This window comes from Harpegnathos saltator, unplaced genomic scaffold (genome assembly GCF_003227715.2).
Source record: "Harpegnathos saltator strain DR-91 unplaced genomic scaffold, Hsal_v8.6 scaffold314, whole genome shotgun sequence".
Taxonomy (NCBI): Eukaryota; Metazoa; Arthropoda; class Insecta; order Hymenoptera; family Formicidae; genus Harpegnathos; species Harpegnathos saltator.
Genome location: NW_020230111.1, coordinates 30,026 through 45,516, shown reverse-complemented (window position 1 = coordinate 45,516; position 15,491 = coordinate 30,026). Strand labels below are relative to the sequence as shown.

The 15,491-nt window shown below is 32.8% G+C and overlaps 2 protein-coding genes across 7 annotated transcripts in view; both read left to right on the top strand.

Moving 5' to 3' along the window:
* LOC105185611 (histone deacetylase complex subunit SAP130-A) overlaps window positions 1-10,550 on the top strand; it is a 43,329-nt gene extending 32,779 nt beyond the window's left edge. For 2 of the 6 annotated variants that reach the window (XM_025300011.1, XM_025300010.1), the window contains exons 8-11: window positions 4,881-5,324; window positions 5,409-5,602; window positions 6,536-6,553; window positions 6,629-7,328. In XM_025300011.1, the coding sequence (XP_025155796.1) occupies window positions 4,881-5,324; window positions 5,409-5,602; window positions 6,536-6,553; window positions 6,629-6,991 (1,019 nt within the window). In that variant the 3' untranslated portion in view covers window positions 6,992-7,328. Of the gene's footprint in view, window positions 1-4,880; window positions 5,325-5,408; window positions 5,603-5,671; window positions 5,708-5,872; window positions 6,136-6,425; window positions 6,494-6,535; window positions 6,554-6,628; window positions 7,329-10,077 lie in introns of those variants that run through there. The other 4 variants (XM_025300012.1, XM_025300014.1, XM_025300015.1 and 1 more) reach the window with 4 other exon arrangements.
* Window positions 10,551-10,873: 323 nt separating this feature from the next.
* LOC105190455 (dynein assembly factor 3, axonemal) lies at window positions 10,874-14,049 on the top strand. The gene is made up of 6 exons (XM_025300017.1): window positions 10,874-12,103; window positions 12,186-12,375; window positions 12,757-12,927; window positions 13,104-13,283; window positions 13,372-13,603; window positions 13,668-14,049. The coding sequence occupies exons 1-6, from the start codon at window positions 11,860-11,862 to the stop codon at window positions 13,962-13,964; spliced, it is 1,314 nt and encodes a 437-aa protein (XP_025155802.1). The 5' UTR covers window positions 10,874-11,859; the 3' UTR covers window positions 13,965-14,049.
* The last annotated feature ends 1,442 nt before the right edge of the window (window positions 14,050-15,491 follow it).

Sequence of the window (15,491 nt, the reverse complement as noted above, 5' to 3'; positions counted from 1 at the left end):
CCAGAATGACTTGCATTTGTGCTGGCAACCGGCCAAGCCACAAAGTACGAAGTAATGGTTCCGGGATATTTGCTCTCGCTAGGCTCTGGAGATGTCGGAGGAATTGCGAAGGCTTCCTATCCCCAAGCTCCTCGTGTTCCAAGAGTTTGCGGATGCGCTGCTCTTGTGATGATGACAGCCGCTGGATCAATGCTGTCTTGATGGCCTGATATTTGTCTGCTGCCGGTGGATTCGTAATTACGTCTTTTATCTCTCGTGCAAATTTATTATCAATCTGGGAGAGTACGTGGGCGTACTTCGTCCCATCTTGAATAATTCCAGCTAAAACGAATTGGCTTTCTAGCTGTACAAACCATAGTTCAGGCTCGTCTGGCCAAAATGGTGGGGCTCGGACGGCCACTTTGTTGACGTGAAGGTTATCCGCTAAATCGTTGTCTGGCATGGTTGCTGATACTGTCGCTTGGCCCTAGTGCTGTTCCTTGCTGACGGAGTCACCAATTTGTGGGTGTTGTTTGTACGCTTTCTTATTTATACGTTCTTTGGTGAGGGTCAATTAATCGGATGCCTCTAACAATGTTTATTCATATTTATTTATATATGACTCTAATTAATATGGCGGGGGGCTCATTTTCTTCCCCATAGTAATCTTTACAGGAGAGGTTTGTACGTATATTGTTTTCCCTTTCCGAGATGATGTTTGCGTTCCTCTACTTCTTCCGGGAGCGGGTCTTTCTGGTCGTCGCGCTCTTACGTCCCACGTCATGAGATACTTCAGGGGTGACCTGGGTACACGGTTGCGTGGATATAGAAAGATTCTGCAACTTCCACGGCCGCAAACAGATCTCCGCACGTGGTGCTCTGCAAGGTGCCTGAGACCTTGGCTGCTGGAAGTAAATTTCCAGGGGCACGGTTGGTGATGGCGACCGGGGTATCGGCGTCAACGGCCGCGGAGACCTTGCGATCTCCTGGAGTAGCGTACTAGGCGTTGAAGCTGCTAACTTCGCCGGTCCCGGTTTCTCCGGTGTTGGTAGCGAAGCTCGTGTCTTCTGCTTGGCTGGTGGCCTCGGGATCGAGTCCTGCTCCGGGCCAAATAAGGTCCTCGAGGATCAGGGGAAGCCACCGTTGGCTTCTTTCATCGGTGGTGCCGCCGTTGAGCCTTACTCCTTGGAGCTGCGGGCTCCTTTTTATCCTGGTGGTTATTTCCAGGAGTGCGGGAATGCCCGTTTTCCTCCTTTGGAGGAGTGTCGCCTGTCCTCGACAGGATGGCGTCGTTCCCACGTTCTGGAAGGGTTTTTTGTCGGTCCGAGACCTTAGCTGTTCTTTGCGACGGAGTCTTAGACTCCTTGGAGGACTCAACGTCGCTATAGAACACGTGGGCGAACGTGTTGTGCCACCCGCTGTGTCTCTTTATATAGGCTACGTTGCTGTAACTTTACTACGAGTGCCGCTGTCCGTTTGCGCTGCCGCTAGGCGGCGGCGCGGCGCACTACCGCGGTTCGTCTGCTGGGCGTGTAGTTTGCGCTACTCGGTATGTTCGACCGGAATAAACCGCTCTGTGCTTTTTTAATGTGTGGACTTCGTCCGCCACAGTAATATTTATTTTCATTGAAATTTATGCGAGATCTAGGTTTTTAAAGTTTACTTACCGACATTAGCCTCATCCAAGGTGCTCCAAATAGAGGTGACCAAATAGAAGTGAAGTCAGATTCATTTATGTTAAATATGTATTGGATACATACATATATATGCGCGCGCCCATACACACACAATAAATAAATCTTAATACGAAAATTTAATTGCAAGAGCATCGTAGCACAAGTCTTTATGAACAAGTTGAATATGAGTAAATTGCGTAAATAATATCAGAAGAAAAAATTTTTAATAAAATCTGAAAAACAAAAATTTCAAATTCAATAAAAGTCACATTCACACACACACACACACACACATACATACACACACACACACCTAGAAATAATAAATGATCAATTTATTAAATTATGTATTTTTCCGAATAAGCAGGGGAGAAAATAAAAGAATCCATGTCAAAATAATGTTAACAATTTTTTACCAAAATCTTGCCAAATATAATTAGAAAATTTATCGTATGTCTGTGATATAATATAGTAAAATATCATTTTATAATATTAAAGTTCTTGTATCTCATCTCTTCTCTTGTATCTCATATCTTCTTCTCCTCAGTACAGTCATTTTAATTAATAACATCAGGGACAAAATATTAGGTTGTTCAAACAGTCATTGCGTTTATTTCAGATAGACAGTTTTAGTTTTGTATATTTAATATATTGAACGCATCTGTAAATTCGAGCCCATGCGCGTTTGACAGCTGACACTTATAGCTTCTATCAAAAAAAAAAAGTGCTCGAATCGATAAACAATTATTCCTTCTATAACGTTTTGGAAATGGAGAGCCAACACGAGTTTTTTTCGCTAAATTTTACTTTATTACTTCGGAAAAGAAAAAATGCTGTGCAGGCTTATGAAAAGTTGCATAAAGTTTATGGTGACGAAGCCCTAAAAGAACGCCAGTGTCAATATTGGTTGCTCATTTCCGTTCTGGTGACTACAGCGTGAAAGATGCACCTCGTTCAGGTCGGCCATCGAAGGTTGATGATGATAAAATAAAGATATTAGTTGAAGCTAATCAACGTTCTACCATTCGTAACCTTGCTGGAGCACTAAAAATATCAATTGGACGCATTTACCTTCATTTAAAACGACTTGATTACGTCAATAAGTTCGATAGTTGAATCCCGCATCAACGGATCAACGTGAAAGAAGTTCACCTCATAGAACACATAGACATCTGTAATCAACTTCTGAAACATGAATAATCCAACCCATTTCTGAAATGCATATTTACTGGCGATAAAAGATGAATTGTCTACAACGATGTGAAGCGAAAGCGATCGGAGCAAGCGCGATGAGTCGACCTAAAGCACATCAAAAGCAGACATCCACCAGAAAAAGGTGTTCTCAATCTGGTGAGATTGGAAAGGTGTGGTGTTTTTCGAACTCTTACCAAGGAATGTTACGATCAATTCGGACTGTCAACATCTCGATAAATTGAACGAAACCAGCAGAAAAGTGACCAGAATTGATAAAGCACAAAGGAGTGGTCTTCCATCATAACACCGCTCGACCACAAGTTTGATGGCTTGCGGAAAATTGTTGGTTGGGATGTGTTGCCTCATCCACCGTATTCGCCAGACCTTACACCATCAAACTACGATTTGTTTCGATTCTTGCAAAACTCCTTGAGTAGAAAAACGTTCGCTTCAAGTGACGCTATCGAAAGACACTTGGTTCAGTTCTTTGCTAATACAGATAAGAAGTTTTTTGAGAATCAGATCATGAAGCTTATCGAAAGATGGTAGGTCATCGAACAAAAAGGGCAATATATCATTGATTAATGTTCATTCTTTGTACAAAATAAAATCTTGAAAATCACCGGAAAAAACAATGATTTTTTTAACAACTCAATATATGCCGAGAATTTTTGCAAAACATGTTATGTATGTTTAAGTAAAAAAACATATTCATTAAATTCATTTGTAATTGCAATTGATTAAGCAAATTTATCAAATATTCCGGAACTTGCTCTAATAGTCAATAAATAACCAGAAAATTAACATAATACAGGTAAACTACTTTTTAGCTATATTATTTTATCACGTTCATTTCACGATTATTTATTGATTGTTGGACTAAAACAAAAGCTTACGAAGCATTCTACAAATCTATAATTCTACAAAGCATTCTTCAAAAGTTATTTACATATGTCATTTTATAAATACATCCATTTAAATATATTTTGCAATCATTTTAAACGTGTATTTTCATGCTTTTGATATTAAGCAAGAATATCGCGGTAAGATACTAGAAGTTTTCAACACAAGAAACATTAATAAAATTTCCAGATTCTTGAATTAACTGAGATTCTGTTACATCTCGGCAAGATTGTTAAGATTTTTAGGAGATACAAGTTGGTAAATTGTCAGAATTAAATGTATTAATTTCTTTTTTTCTATAAAAATATTTTAAAAACTTTGGTTTAACGGAAATCTAGTAAAAACTGAAAAAAAAAATTTGAATAAAATTTAATAAAAACGCTGGAAGAAACAATAATCATCATACAGGAATGATCCAACATACCAGAAAACTTTATTCACAAAGCAGATATTTTTATATAAATGCAAAACCTTTATTTTGTACATTGACATTAAAATATTTAACCATCTTTCCTCAAAGTTAAACATTTTTTAAATATTGTAAAACATTCAAAACAGCTTACATAAAAAATTAGTGTGCGTTATACATTCATTTCAATTATTTTATTTTCAACTTAATTAATTTTTTTATTTTAGTAGTATCAGTAAAATATGTATTGATAAGATGTAAAACTAACTATTCTATACTATTTTTCTATATTATGAGTTTTGTTTCAAATAATGGTGATACTCGGACATTATGTGTGCTTACATATTTACAACTACACAATAAAATTTTTTATGAAACATAAAGCGCTTATACATTTCTAATATAAATAATTCGTAATTTCAGTAATTGTAACTTGAAGCGTGTGCTATTTCTGGTTCACACATAATATAACTTAGAACATTCATTCATTTACTTTAAATTACTTTTATCTAAAATCTATTGTTCAAAGATGTCATTTTGCTACAACGAAATGTTGTTTCTTTTGATACAAAAAATAGTACGGTATATTTCGTAGGCATGAACTCTAGGGTACTATATATTTATTATAAATTTTGTATTACATTACACATTAATTTTATATTATAAATTTTATATTACATATGATGATGTAAATATGATATTTTTTTTAATTATATCAGGTGCAGCTAAAAATTTAGTTCCCCTACTAGCGTCATTACCATCAAATAGATTGACTTCCAGTCCACCGTGTTCACCAAGAGGAGATCATGATGGTGGTGGTTGTCCAAGTTCAGGATCGACTACTGTATCTGCGACCTCTTCACCAGGTCTTGACGAAGAACCAGAACAATCTAGGATTACCATTAATCCCACTGGAGAAATGTCACCGAGAAAGAAACCTCGTAAACAACAACTTACAGGTGTAGAATTAACCGAACCTAGATGCACAGAAGTAGTAATGGAATTTGTCACAGAGGATAAAACAAAGAAGGAAATGAAAGAAGAATTAAAAGAAAAATCACCTGACAAGAGACATGCTTCTAATATACATAGGGATATTAAATCGCCTACTCAGCAAGCAGAAGTTACAATACGGTTACGACCTATGCCAAGTTTGTTAGGGGGTATGTATAAATTTTGCATTAAGTTTCATTTTATGTGTACACGTGGATATTTCATACTTTTATTAGGCATTGCTTATTTTCCAGGCTCTTGGAAAAATAAATGGGGAGATAGTAGGCTACATCATTACAGAAGACCTAGTGACGTTCGACCACGTGAAGAGAGAAGACCTACAGTAGCTGAATTGGCACAACAGAAACATGTATTACAAAAACTTAATGGATGGAAAGTTTATCATCTCTCTGCACAAATGGAAGAGTTTGCGGAGCTTGAAAAACAAGTAAGAGAAAATTGTCTATCTTAATAGTTCAATAAACAACAAATAATATATAGATTGAATTATATACAGGGTGCTAAATTCCAAACGTAACAGGTAAAAAATCTCGAAAACTAAATGATATTAAGATCCGCCTTTTTTTCATATTGTATTGTTTCGAAGAGGACACATTTTGATTAAAACAAAATTTAATTTTGGGTGGAAACGCCAAAGTAAAAAGGTCAAACTTTTTCTTAAATGGAATTCTAATTTTTTGAACATTTACGTTTGTAGCCTTTGTCATGACGAATTCAACAACCACATACTCAAGGTGATTAGAGGTCAAATAATGGAAAAAAGACTCATTAACTTTATTAATACATCTTAATAAAATCAAAGTTTATCTTATTTATATTGGCAAAATTCTATCATGATATTCCTGCGTTAAAGCTTAGTAGAAGTGGATATGGAATGGATGTTGGCGTTGACGATGCAAAAACTGTAAACATTCTTCAGAAAATAAACACATAACAGATAGACTAGGCATACGTATGTGTGCGGATGGGTTCTATTTCAACCAAATCAGTTATTGATATTGAACACGAGTGTGACTAGTGTAATCATTAGAATAAGTTGTGTTTTCACTTTTATTTCGTCATTTGCGTTATGGTGCGTTATATTAATGAGGAATATCGTGACATGGTCTTAATTTATAGTGAATGTCAACAAAATGCTAGAGAAGCTGCTAGAATTTACCATCAAAAATATCTTAATAAACTCCATTATCCATCTCCTATGGTCTTCATTCATTTATATCATCGTTTAAGAGAACATGGAACTTTTGCAGTTCATCGCAATATGAATGGGTCTCGTCCAGTTTGTAATCAGGACACAACAATAAATGTTTTAGCAGCAATTATTGTAAATCCTCATTACAGTACACGATAATTGTCACAGGAACTTGGAATATCCCACGTAAATATTTGGAATATCTTACATCGTGAGCGCCAACATCCGTTCCATATCAACTTACACTAAGCCTTAACGCAGGAGGATCATGGTAGGAGAATGGAATTTTGTCGATGGGCTTTACAACGCTACGAAGAGGATGAAACGTTCTTTTCTAGAGTATTCTGGAGCGATGAAGCTACGTTTCGTAGCAATGGACATGTAAATTGTTATAATTTTCATTATTGGAGCGACCAAAATCCTAGATGGTTAAGACAAATTGATAATCAACATGTATGGTCGTTGAATATGTGGTGTGCCATTATTGGTGTCACAATTATTGGTCCATTTTTCTTCGATGGTATCGTAAGTGGACGAGTTTTTTTGAATTTCTTAGTTAAAAAATTAGATTCTTCTGGAAGATTTACCTCTAAACCTTCGGCAAAACATGTGAATGCAACTTGACGGAACACCTCCTCACTTTAGTTTGACTGTCAGACAACACATAAATGTTATTTTTCCTAATCGATGGACAAGTCGAGAAGGTCCAGTATCTTAGCCACCCAGATCACCTAATTTGATCTGCCCAGATTATTATTTTTGATAGAATCTGGGAAATTATTTATGTTAATCCCCTAACTACAAGAGAAAATATGATGCAACGAATATGCGAAGCGAGTCAAATAATTTCGACGAGCGAATTACAAAGAGTGCTTAATGATTTTCAACGAAGATTGCAGGCTTGCATAAATGCAAGGGGACAACATTTCGAACACTTAAATTAATAAAATTCTCCATTTCGAAGAGAAAAACGCTTCTTTTTTCTAAGATATTTTGTTATTGAAAATTTATCAATAAAGTTTATTTTTTCTTTGCTTTATTCAAGCATTATTTTTTTTCTTGAGTCTTTTTCCATTATTTGACTTCTAATCACCTTGAGTATGTGGTTGTTGAATTCGTCATGATAAGGGCTACAAATGTAGATGTTCAAAAAATTAGAATTCCATTTAAAAAAAAGTTTGACCTTTTTACCTCCACCCAAAATTAAATTTTATTTTAATCAAAATCTGTCCCCTTCGAAACAATACAATACAAAAAAAAAGGCGAACTTCAATATCATTTAGTTTTCGAGATTTTTTACCTGTTACGTTTGAAATTTAGCATCCTGTATAACTTATACAATTTATAGCATATATTTTATTGAAAACAGAAGAATTAAAATAGGAAAAGGACTAAAAACTAAATAGTATCTAACTATTTAGTTTTTAGTCCTTTTCCTATTTTTTTATTATTTGTTTTATTTATTATTTGTTTTTTATTATTTATTTATCTATTATATTTATTTATTATATTTATTTATTATAAATTAGTTTAGTGTCTAAGCTACAAGATCTATGTTTCTCTTTGTTATATAGGATATAAATGAATATTACAAATTTTTTTTTATATAAATCTATTCTCTTTATTATACAAGATACAAATAAATATCCATTACAAACTTTCAGGACATGTAAGGAGGTTATAATTAATTAAGTTTTTGTTAGAAAGTACTGTCGGGAAATGTGTTTCTATCCTACAAGCAAAAGAAAATCCCGATCGCATACTATACAGTGAATAATCCTTTACATATTTTTAATCCCACTGGGTTATCTGCTTGCAGAGATAGCCGTACCGTATACTAGGATATTATTTTGATATTTAAGTTTCTGAATTAAAAAAGCAGCCAAAGTGTCGATTATCAACGTTGTTACAAACATTGCATCTGCGAATTATGTTCCTGTACATCCTCTCAAAAATGCCTGAATTATGTTGAATATTTTGCGTTGCTGTCACAATCCTTGCTACTAACTCTTCAATCTCGATAAAAATCTTATACACTAAACTCGTCATATTAGATTATTCGAAAAGTTCGTTTCAAATTTTCTATATAAATTCAGAGCACAATATTTTTACACCAAAAGAACTTTATTGAAGCAAATACGTACCGTTTTGTTCAACGATCTTGGCCAGAAAGCTGCATGAGGCATTTGCTCCAAAATGAAGATTTCTTACTAGCGAAGAATTGATCGAGGTAATTTTTGAGGACTTCCAAAAACTCGAATTTCTTATCCCGAACAAAATGTTTAAAAAAAAAAAAATAGCCAGGTAGTTGCCAGATGGGGCAAAATTGGGAGAATACAGAGAATGAAGAAAAACGCCCCATTCAAAATCTGACAGCTTCCTACGGATAGACATTGTAACGTGAGATCTAGCATTATCATAGTGGAAAACAACTCCATGCCTGTTGGACTTCAGGGCACTTCCGTACGATAGCAGCCTTCAGTTCGTCCAACTGAACTTTACTTTGCCACGATGATGGTTTCGTTCGACTGAAGAAGCTCATAATATTTAAAATCCCACCAAATGCTGAGAAGAACCTTTTTCGGGTGAAGTCTCGGTTTGGCCACTGTTTGCGTAGACACGCCGCTAGTTCCACAAGGTCTCTTGCGGCTAACATTATTGTATAAGACCCAACTTTCATTGCCTATTGTAATCTTCAAAAACAGTTCCTTTTAGTGCCGTTGAAGCAGTATATCACATATGTTCGTATACGTATCAGCTGCCGTTCACTCATTTCGTTAGCATCCAGATATCCAGTCGAGTTAAGAACCTCAACTTCTTCAGGTAGTCAGGTACAGTAAAGATGAACTTGGGCAGAGTATTGATGAATGTTCTAACAGTCATTTGCGGATTTTCGCGTATCAAGTCCTCAAAAAGTGTTTCATCAACCTCAAGCCGGTCAAAATGAACTTGATTTTCCACGTTGAAATCGCCAGCTTTAAATCTTCAATACTACTTCCGAACTGTCTGATGACGCAAACATCTCCATACACAGAGAACATCTTATTCAGTTTCTGCGAAGCCGTGAAGCTATATTCGTGAAGTTTGAAGCAATACATCACATGGCGAAAATGGACTTTCTGATTTTCCATTTTTCAAACTGAATTTTGATGAAATGATTGCATTGGAATGGATTGATTGGAAGGTCTACGAAGTTTTTTTGGCGAGCTCATAGGTCCGGGAAAATTTGTTGACAAGTATAAATCGTCTGGAGCGCCCTCACTCTTACTAATTGCATAGAAATGCGGAGCGCTTAAAATTTGAAACGAACTTTCTGAATAATCTAATATATTTTTGAAAGAAAAAGTCAATAGGTGCGTAGTCAGACTTTGTTCCACAATATAGCACAAAAAACGCGACGTTTCTGAACATAGGTTTCTAATGTAAAATTGATCACCTATATACCTACCATATCATCTATAATCTTTTTAAAGTTTCTTCTGAAAGTTTGTAATAGGTATTCATTTACATCCTATGTATTGCATAAAAATATTGATAAGATAAAACTATCAAGAAGTGAATACTTGTTTGAATAAATGTTGTTTAACTTGGTATCTCTTACGAAAAAAAATAATCTTTAACTTTTTTAATTTTCTTCTATTTTCAACAAAATAGAAACAATAACTAACTTCATTTGTATAATTCGTTCTATAATTATTTTGTTTATTTAGGCACATGAAAAATTAAAAATGACGCTAATGCTGCTCGAATCGCAGCAAACTTCTAAAAATAGACATATTGATGGACTTGAGCGTGTGAATGACTTAATTAAAGGAAACTTACAACGCAGTACTTTAATCAGCGAAGGCATGAATGAAGCACGTTCACAGCTTGGCACTATATTTCAACATAAACAACCTATTACTGAAATTTTACAACGTTGTGGTAACAAACGGGCCCAGAAAAAAAGAGATAAGTGAGCTATTGGGCAAAACAAATATGTAGAATGTTTACAAATAACATTTATTAACACGTTCCATGTTGCATAGGTGACCGATGATCCATGTGTCAAAGTTATACATGTGTTTATAAGATTATTGTATATGTTTATAAGATACATCTTATAATACTTAAGGAATATTATACAACCTTGATTATTAAGAAAGAAAGGTACAAAATGTATTATAAAACGAAATAAATATTTTTATTTTAACAATTTAAATAATACGCGTGGAAATTTATGTAAAATTAACGCAGTACGGAACGTGTTAAAGAAATTTAACAAGGAAGACTATTTTTATCTGTGTTACAGAATCTATATAAGAAAAAATAAATGGTTTTATAAGTCTCAAAATCCGACTATTACTGATATATTTACAATTTTATTACAGAAATCTAAAATTTTTGTTTTGATATAATACTCCTTATTCCTTCTCTATGTAATTTTCTTTATGTAACTGTCTTATATTAATTTGATTAATTTAATTATTATCTTTAAATATTTCATATTAATGTATACCTGTTTACAGAATAGTTTAAATATATTTTTTGACACGTTTCAAAATGTATCTGACATTCAATAAAAGAACCTGTTTTATGAGAATCACTTAAAACCAATTTTTCTATTGAAGGTCATCTGCATTTCGAAATGCGTCGAAGACTGAATATTTAAACTGTTTTGCAAATGAGCATATATGACTTCTTAGAAAAATAAAAATCCAATGTAGCTATCAATATAAAAATATACGGACAAAACTTTATTTACGAAGGAATATTGAAATTAGAGGTAAGGGCAAAATATATCAGAATTTCTGTAGTCCCGCGACATCTTTCGTCATCTATAGAATATCTGACAATTACCATATCAATGTTCGTGTGCAATTAGATGTATTAAACTGAATAAGAATGTTTCCTATTGTATTGCAATTTTCACAATAAATATTAAAGAATTAAAAAATATGAACAAATAAATACATAAGAAGTAATAAAATAAATTCTATAAATATAATTTCAAATCTGCTGACAATCTCTTGGCATTGACAGAACTGTAGTTCCTGACTTAAGCCGTAGACTCAAGTCGAAGACTTGTAGTCCAATATCATGTACCGCCCGTCATTATCAGGAGATTATTAACAAATTTAAGGCATTTTCCTTGAGACGATACTTATGTAGCTCGTCTTATCATTTCCTGCACATTTATTCAATGATATTTAATTCCTTAACAACTATAGTAAAATTTAGGAAATAGCAAAGGACTTTCCTATTCAGTTTGATTTATTTACATACGATTATTTACATACGATCGTTATTGCGGTAATTTTCAGATACTTTATATTCTGATGTCATTGAACATAGCAAAATAAATACTATTTTGATGTTGTCATGGAAATAACAGTTTATTAACCGCACTTAGTAACAGCAATAGAAACCTCAATAGTAGGTAACATTATTACATAACGTTCATATAAAGTGTGAATTTTATAAAGTTCGTCAATATATTGACGAAACGTAATATGTGGTGGGGATATAGTGAGTCGTTAGATTTACAAAATGAAATAACTGAAGGAGATGATCAATTTTCAAGCAGTCTTGAAGTATTCATTGTAGGTGCTGGTGATGCACGGCATATTATTAAAACGTTAGCATCGTCTTATAAACATCCTGATCGAATTATTACATATCACGTTATTGAACCAACCTTGGAACAAGTTGCTAGATCGATACTCTTATTGAATGTTTGTTTACAAAAAGACTTGGGTATGTATTTATAAACAGATAGCAAGTTATTTTATAGCTCTGATAGAAAAAAATTGATATTACATAATAAATATACAACAAGGACTGCAAGAAGCAACACGATATTACTTGGAGATTTTAGGCAATACTCTCCTTAGACCAGCCACAGCAAAATATTTAGCCAAATGTACTAAACAGTTAATAAATATTTCAACTTGCACTATTGATTGTCCATGGTTATCATTAGAAAACTTCAAATACAAGGATAGAGATAATTTGGAGTGTATTTTTAAGTAAGTTAATATAACAGAATAAGTGACAAAAAAGTGATTTTAAATACACGTATAAGTTATACACATATATAAAAAAATATAAATTATGAAGACTTAAATATATACCAACCAATAACCAATTGAAGACTGAAAAAGCTAATAACAGTTTCACTATTCTATATAGATAGTGATTTCAGAGTTAAATAAATTTTTGAAAATCGAAATGACAACTAAAATATTGGAATACTTTTTAGAGAAATCTGTTTAATAATCCCATCTTATGTCAGCTTTAATTGGTTTTTTTATTTCCAGTTAATTGTATATATGCACATAAGTTTAATTTTAAGAGACAAAAATATTTGATATTTCAACAAGACATATTTCTGTAACATATTTCTTAAGGTTTTGGATACGTGCAACGTGTGAAGGAATTCCCATTATAAACTACTGGGATCATAGAATTAGAGAATTGTTAAAAGCAAGATATGACTACAGAGAAGGTGTTTTTGACTGGGATTACTACATGATTTTAAAGCCTAGAGGCATCTTTAATCTGACTGTACAAGAATATAAGTAAGTATATAGTAAACGTGATAAAAGTTGAATGCAAATATCTTATCAAAATAATGTTGAATCATGTTACTTCTAATAAAATTCAAATCTCATTAATATTGAGATTAAATATTAATCAATTAAATATTATAAATATTTATATTTATGTATATATATTGAACAATTATTGTGAATAGATTTTGGAGAAATAATGGAGTTGCCTTCACATGGCTCGAAGGTGAACCAGTCCGAAGCAATCCGACTCTATTAAATAATATAATACAATATGGGCCTGGATTTGTACACCATGCATACTTAGGGGACATTGTAAATGGTCCCTTTTTTACTTGGACAACAAGTGAAAGAAAAGATAAAAAGTAAGTAAAAAAAGATAAAAAGTAATATTTTAAATTATAAAATAAATTTACATATTTTTAATACTTAAAATATATTTATATCTTAAAGATTTAGAGCAACTGATATAGCTGAAGGAGAATTAATGCGAACTATTTACGAGATAAAAATGAAGAAACCACTATGTGAAAATTATATTGGTGCTCATAGAGATCCTTCCATTTTAAATGGCACTATAGTCACTGAGGTACCAAACATTGAAGTGGAATTTGAATCATGGACAAGTGTCAATAATAAAACAAATAAAGAAAATATTTCTTGGGTTGAAATACCAAATCACAAGGTATTTTATATTCTGCAATAAGAAAATAAGAGTATTTTACATGTATATATAATCTCACTTTTAGGTAATTTTTCACCCTGTATCTTCATTGGAGTTACTCAAATCTAAGTGTGAATATATAAATAGATTTCACCTGATTTGGATAGCACACAATATGACAAAGCAGTTAGCAAATCTGATACCACTGGCTTTGACAGGTGCATCAGTCATTGTGGAATTACCTAAATATATAGCAGATTTACATGAAGATTTGCAAAACTTTAATAAAAAATTAAATGAAATTATACAAAAAAATGGACTCTGTCCAATTTACAATTTTGATTCAAATCAACATACACTTGCCCGTTTTTATAAAAACTAAATTTTTTTATTTAGAGAATATCTACCATTATAGAAATTATATAATGATTATAAAGAAACATTTAGAGAAAGAAACATAAAGAAAAATAAACAATAAATATATGTAAAAAAGATAAATTTTAATATAATTATATATTTATATTTATAATTAATATAATTAATCATATATTATAATTAAATTATAATTCATATTATAATTCCATATAATAAATAAACAAATTTTAACAGCCGCCAAAGTTGAACATAGACTTTGTACGTGAGAATGTGAATTGAGGTCCTTACACAATGCCAGGCAGTGATGTGTATTACCAGAGAAAAGCCTGAGAGCGGGCATGGTTGCATTTACAGCGTTATCGAAAAGTTGGCTGATTCGAAGCGCCAACTGGGTCCATTTTTCATGAACATGAACTACTAAGCCAATGTCCACGATTTGTTGGTACTATTCCGTGCTATGTCCATAATTATTTGGTTCTGTTCTGTGCTATGTTCACGAGCGAGCTAAATTAGTTAGATAAAAACGGAGAATCGGTCTTTGTCTCACCACCACTGAATAGACAATCGCGACGAAGCGAGCCAGCAGCGATGTTATCGTAAGGCAGACGTCGGCGTCTCCCCTTTCACCCCCTTGTTTTCCTTTCCACATTGTTTTATATTCATAATTCGAGAAGAAAATAATTTCGAGAGTTCGGACGATTTCTAGCAATGACGCGACAGAGATAACGCGCGGCCATATTAATTTGTCATGATTTGTATATTACTTATAATTACATAAACGCCCATATATGTAAATTATAGATAATTATTGCGCGCATGTTTTAATATTGTACAATGGTATATAATAACAACTTCATTTTTTGCAGTAATATTTTTAAGATCTTCGTTGAGGTCGTGAATTTATTTTTTTCTTCATCAATCAGTTTTTTGCAAAAAGTAAGATTTTTAAAATAAAATATAAAATGTTTCTCTTTTCTTCTCTCCGAAGAGTTAATTAAAAATGTATACTTCACAGAGTCAACTAAAAAATGTGTACTCAGGAGAGTCAATGCACTCCGTGAAAGTGTACTCCGAAAAGTAAATTTAATAGCGTATTCCGAAGAGTCAATTTGAAAGCGTACTCTGAAAAATCAAATTGATATTGCAATCCGAAAAGTCAGTTTATAACAGAATATTTATTTCGATGATTCAACTAAAGAAAAAATATTTATTATTATATCGAAAGAATAATATTTAATTTATTATTTATACTTATCTTACGCTTACCTTCTTTGAATAAAAAATTTAATTTGTTGACTGATTCAGATTCAGGTTTGTTAAAATATCTCTTATGCGCAACTTTTGAACAGGTAGGTAGATAGTAAAATAATTTTCTTTCTTTACGAATTTTATAAACTTTTCACAAACGTAAAAATTGAAAGATTCTCAGAGAACAAATAACTTTTCTTGAACATTTAAACCAAAGGAAAATCTTTTCCCATTAATAAAGAATGAATAATTAATATCTCACACAAGAGGAATCTTCATCCTTGAA

What these genes read in the sequence shown, in the direction of transcription:
- LOC105190455 (XM_025300017.1), top strand. Translation starts at nt 11,860, where the DNA reads ATGTGGTGGGGATATAGTGAGTCGTTAGATTTACAAAATGAAATAACT. An exon ending in AATTTGGAGTGTATTTTTAA is followed by an intron (nt 12,376 to 12,756) that starts GTAAGTTAATAT and finishes ATATTTCTTAAG; the next exon opens with GTTTTGGATACGTGCAACGT. An exon ending in CTGACTGTACAAGAATATAA is followed by an intron (nt 12,928 to 13,103) that starts GTAAGTATATAG and finishes TATTGTGAATAG; the next exon opens with ATTTTGGAGAAATAATGGAG.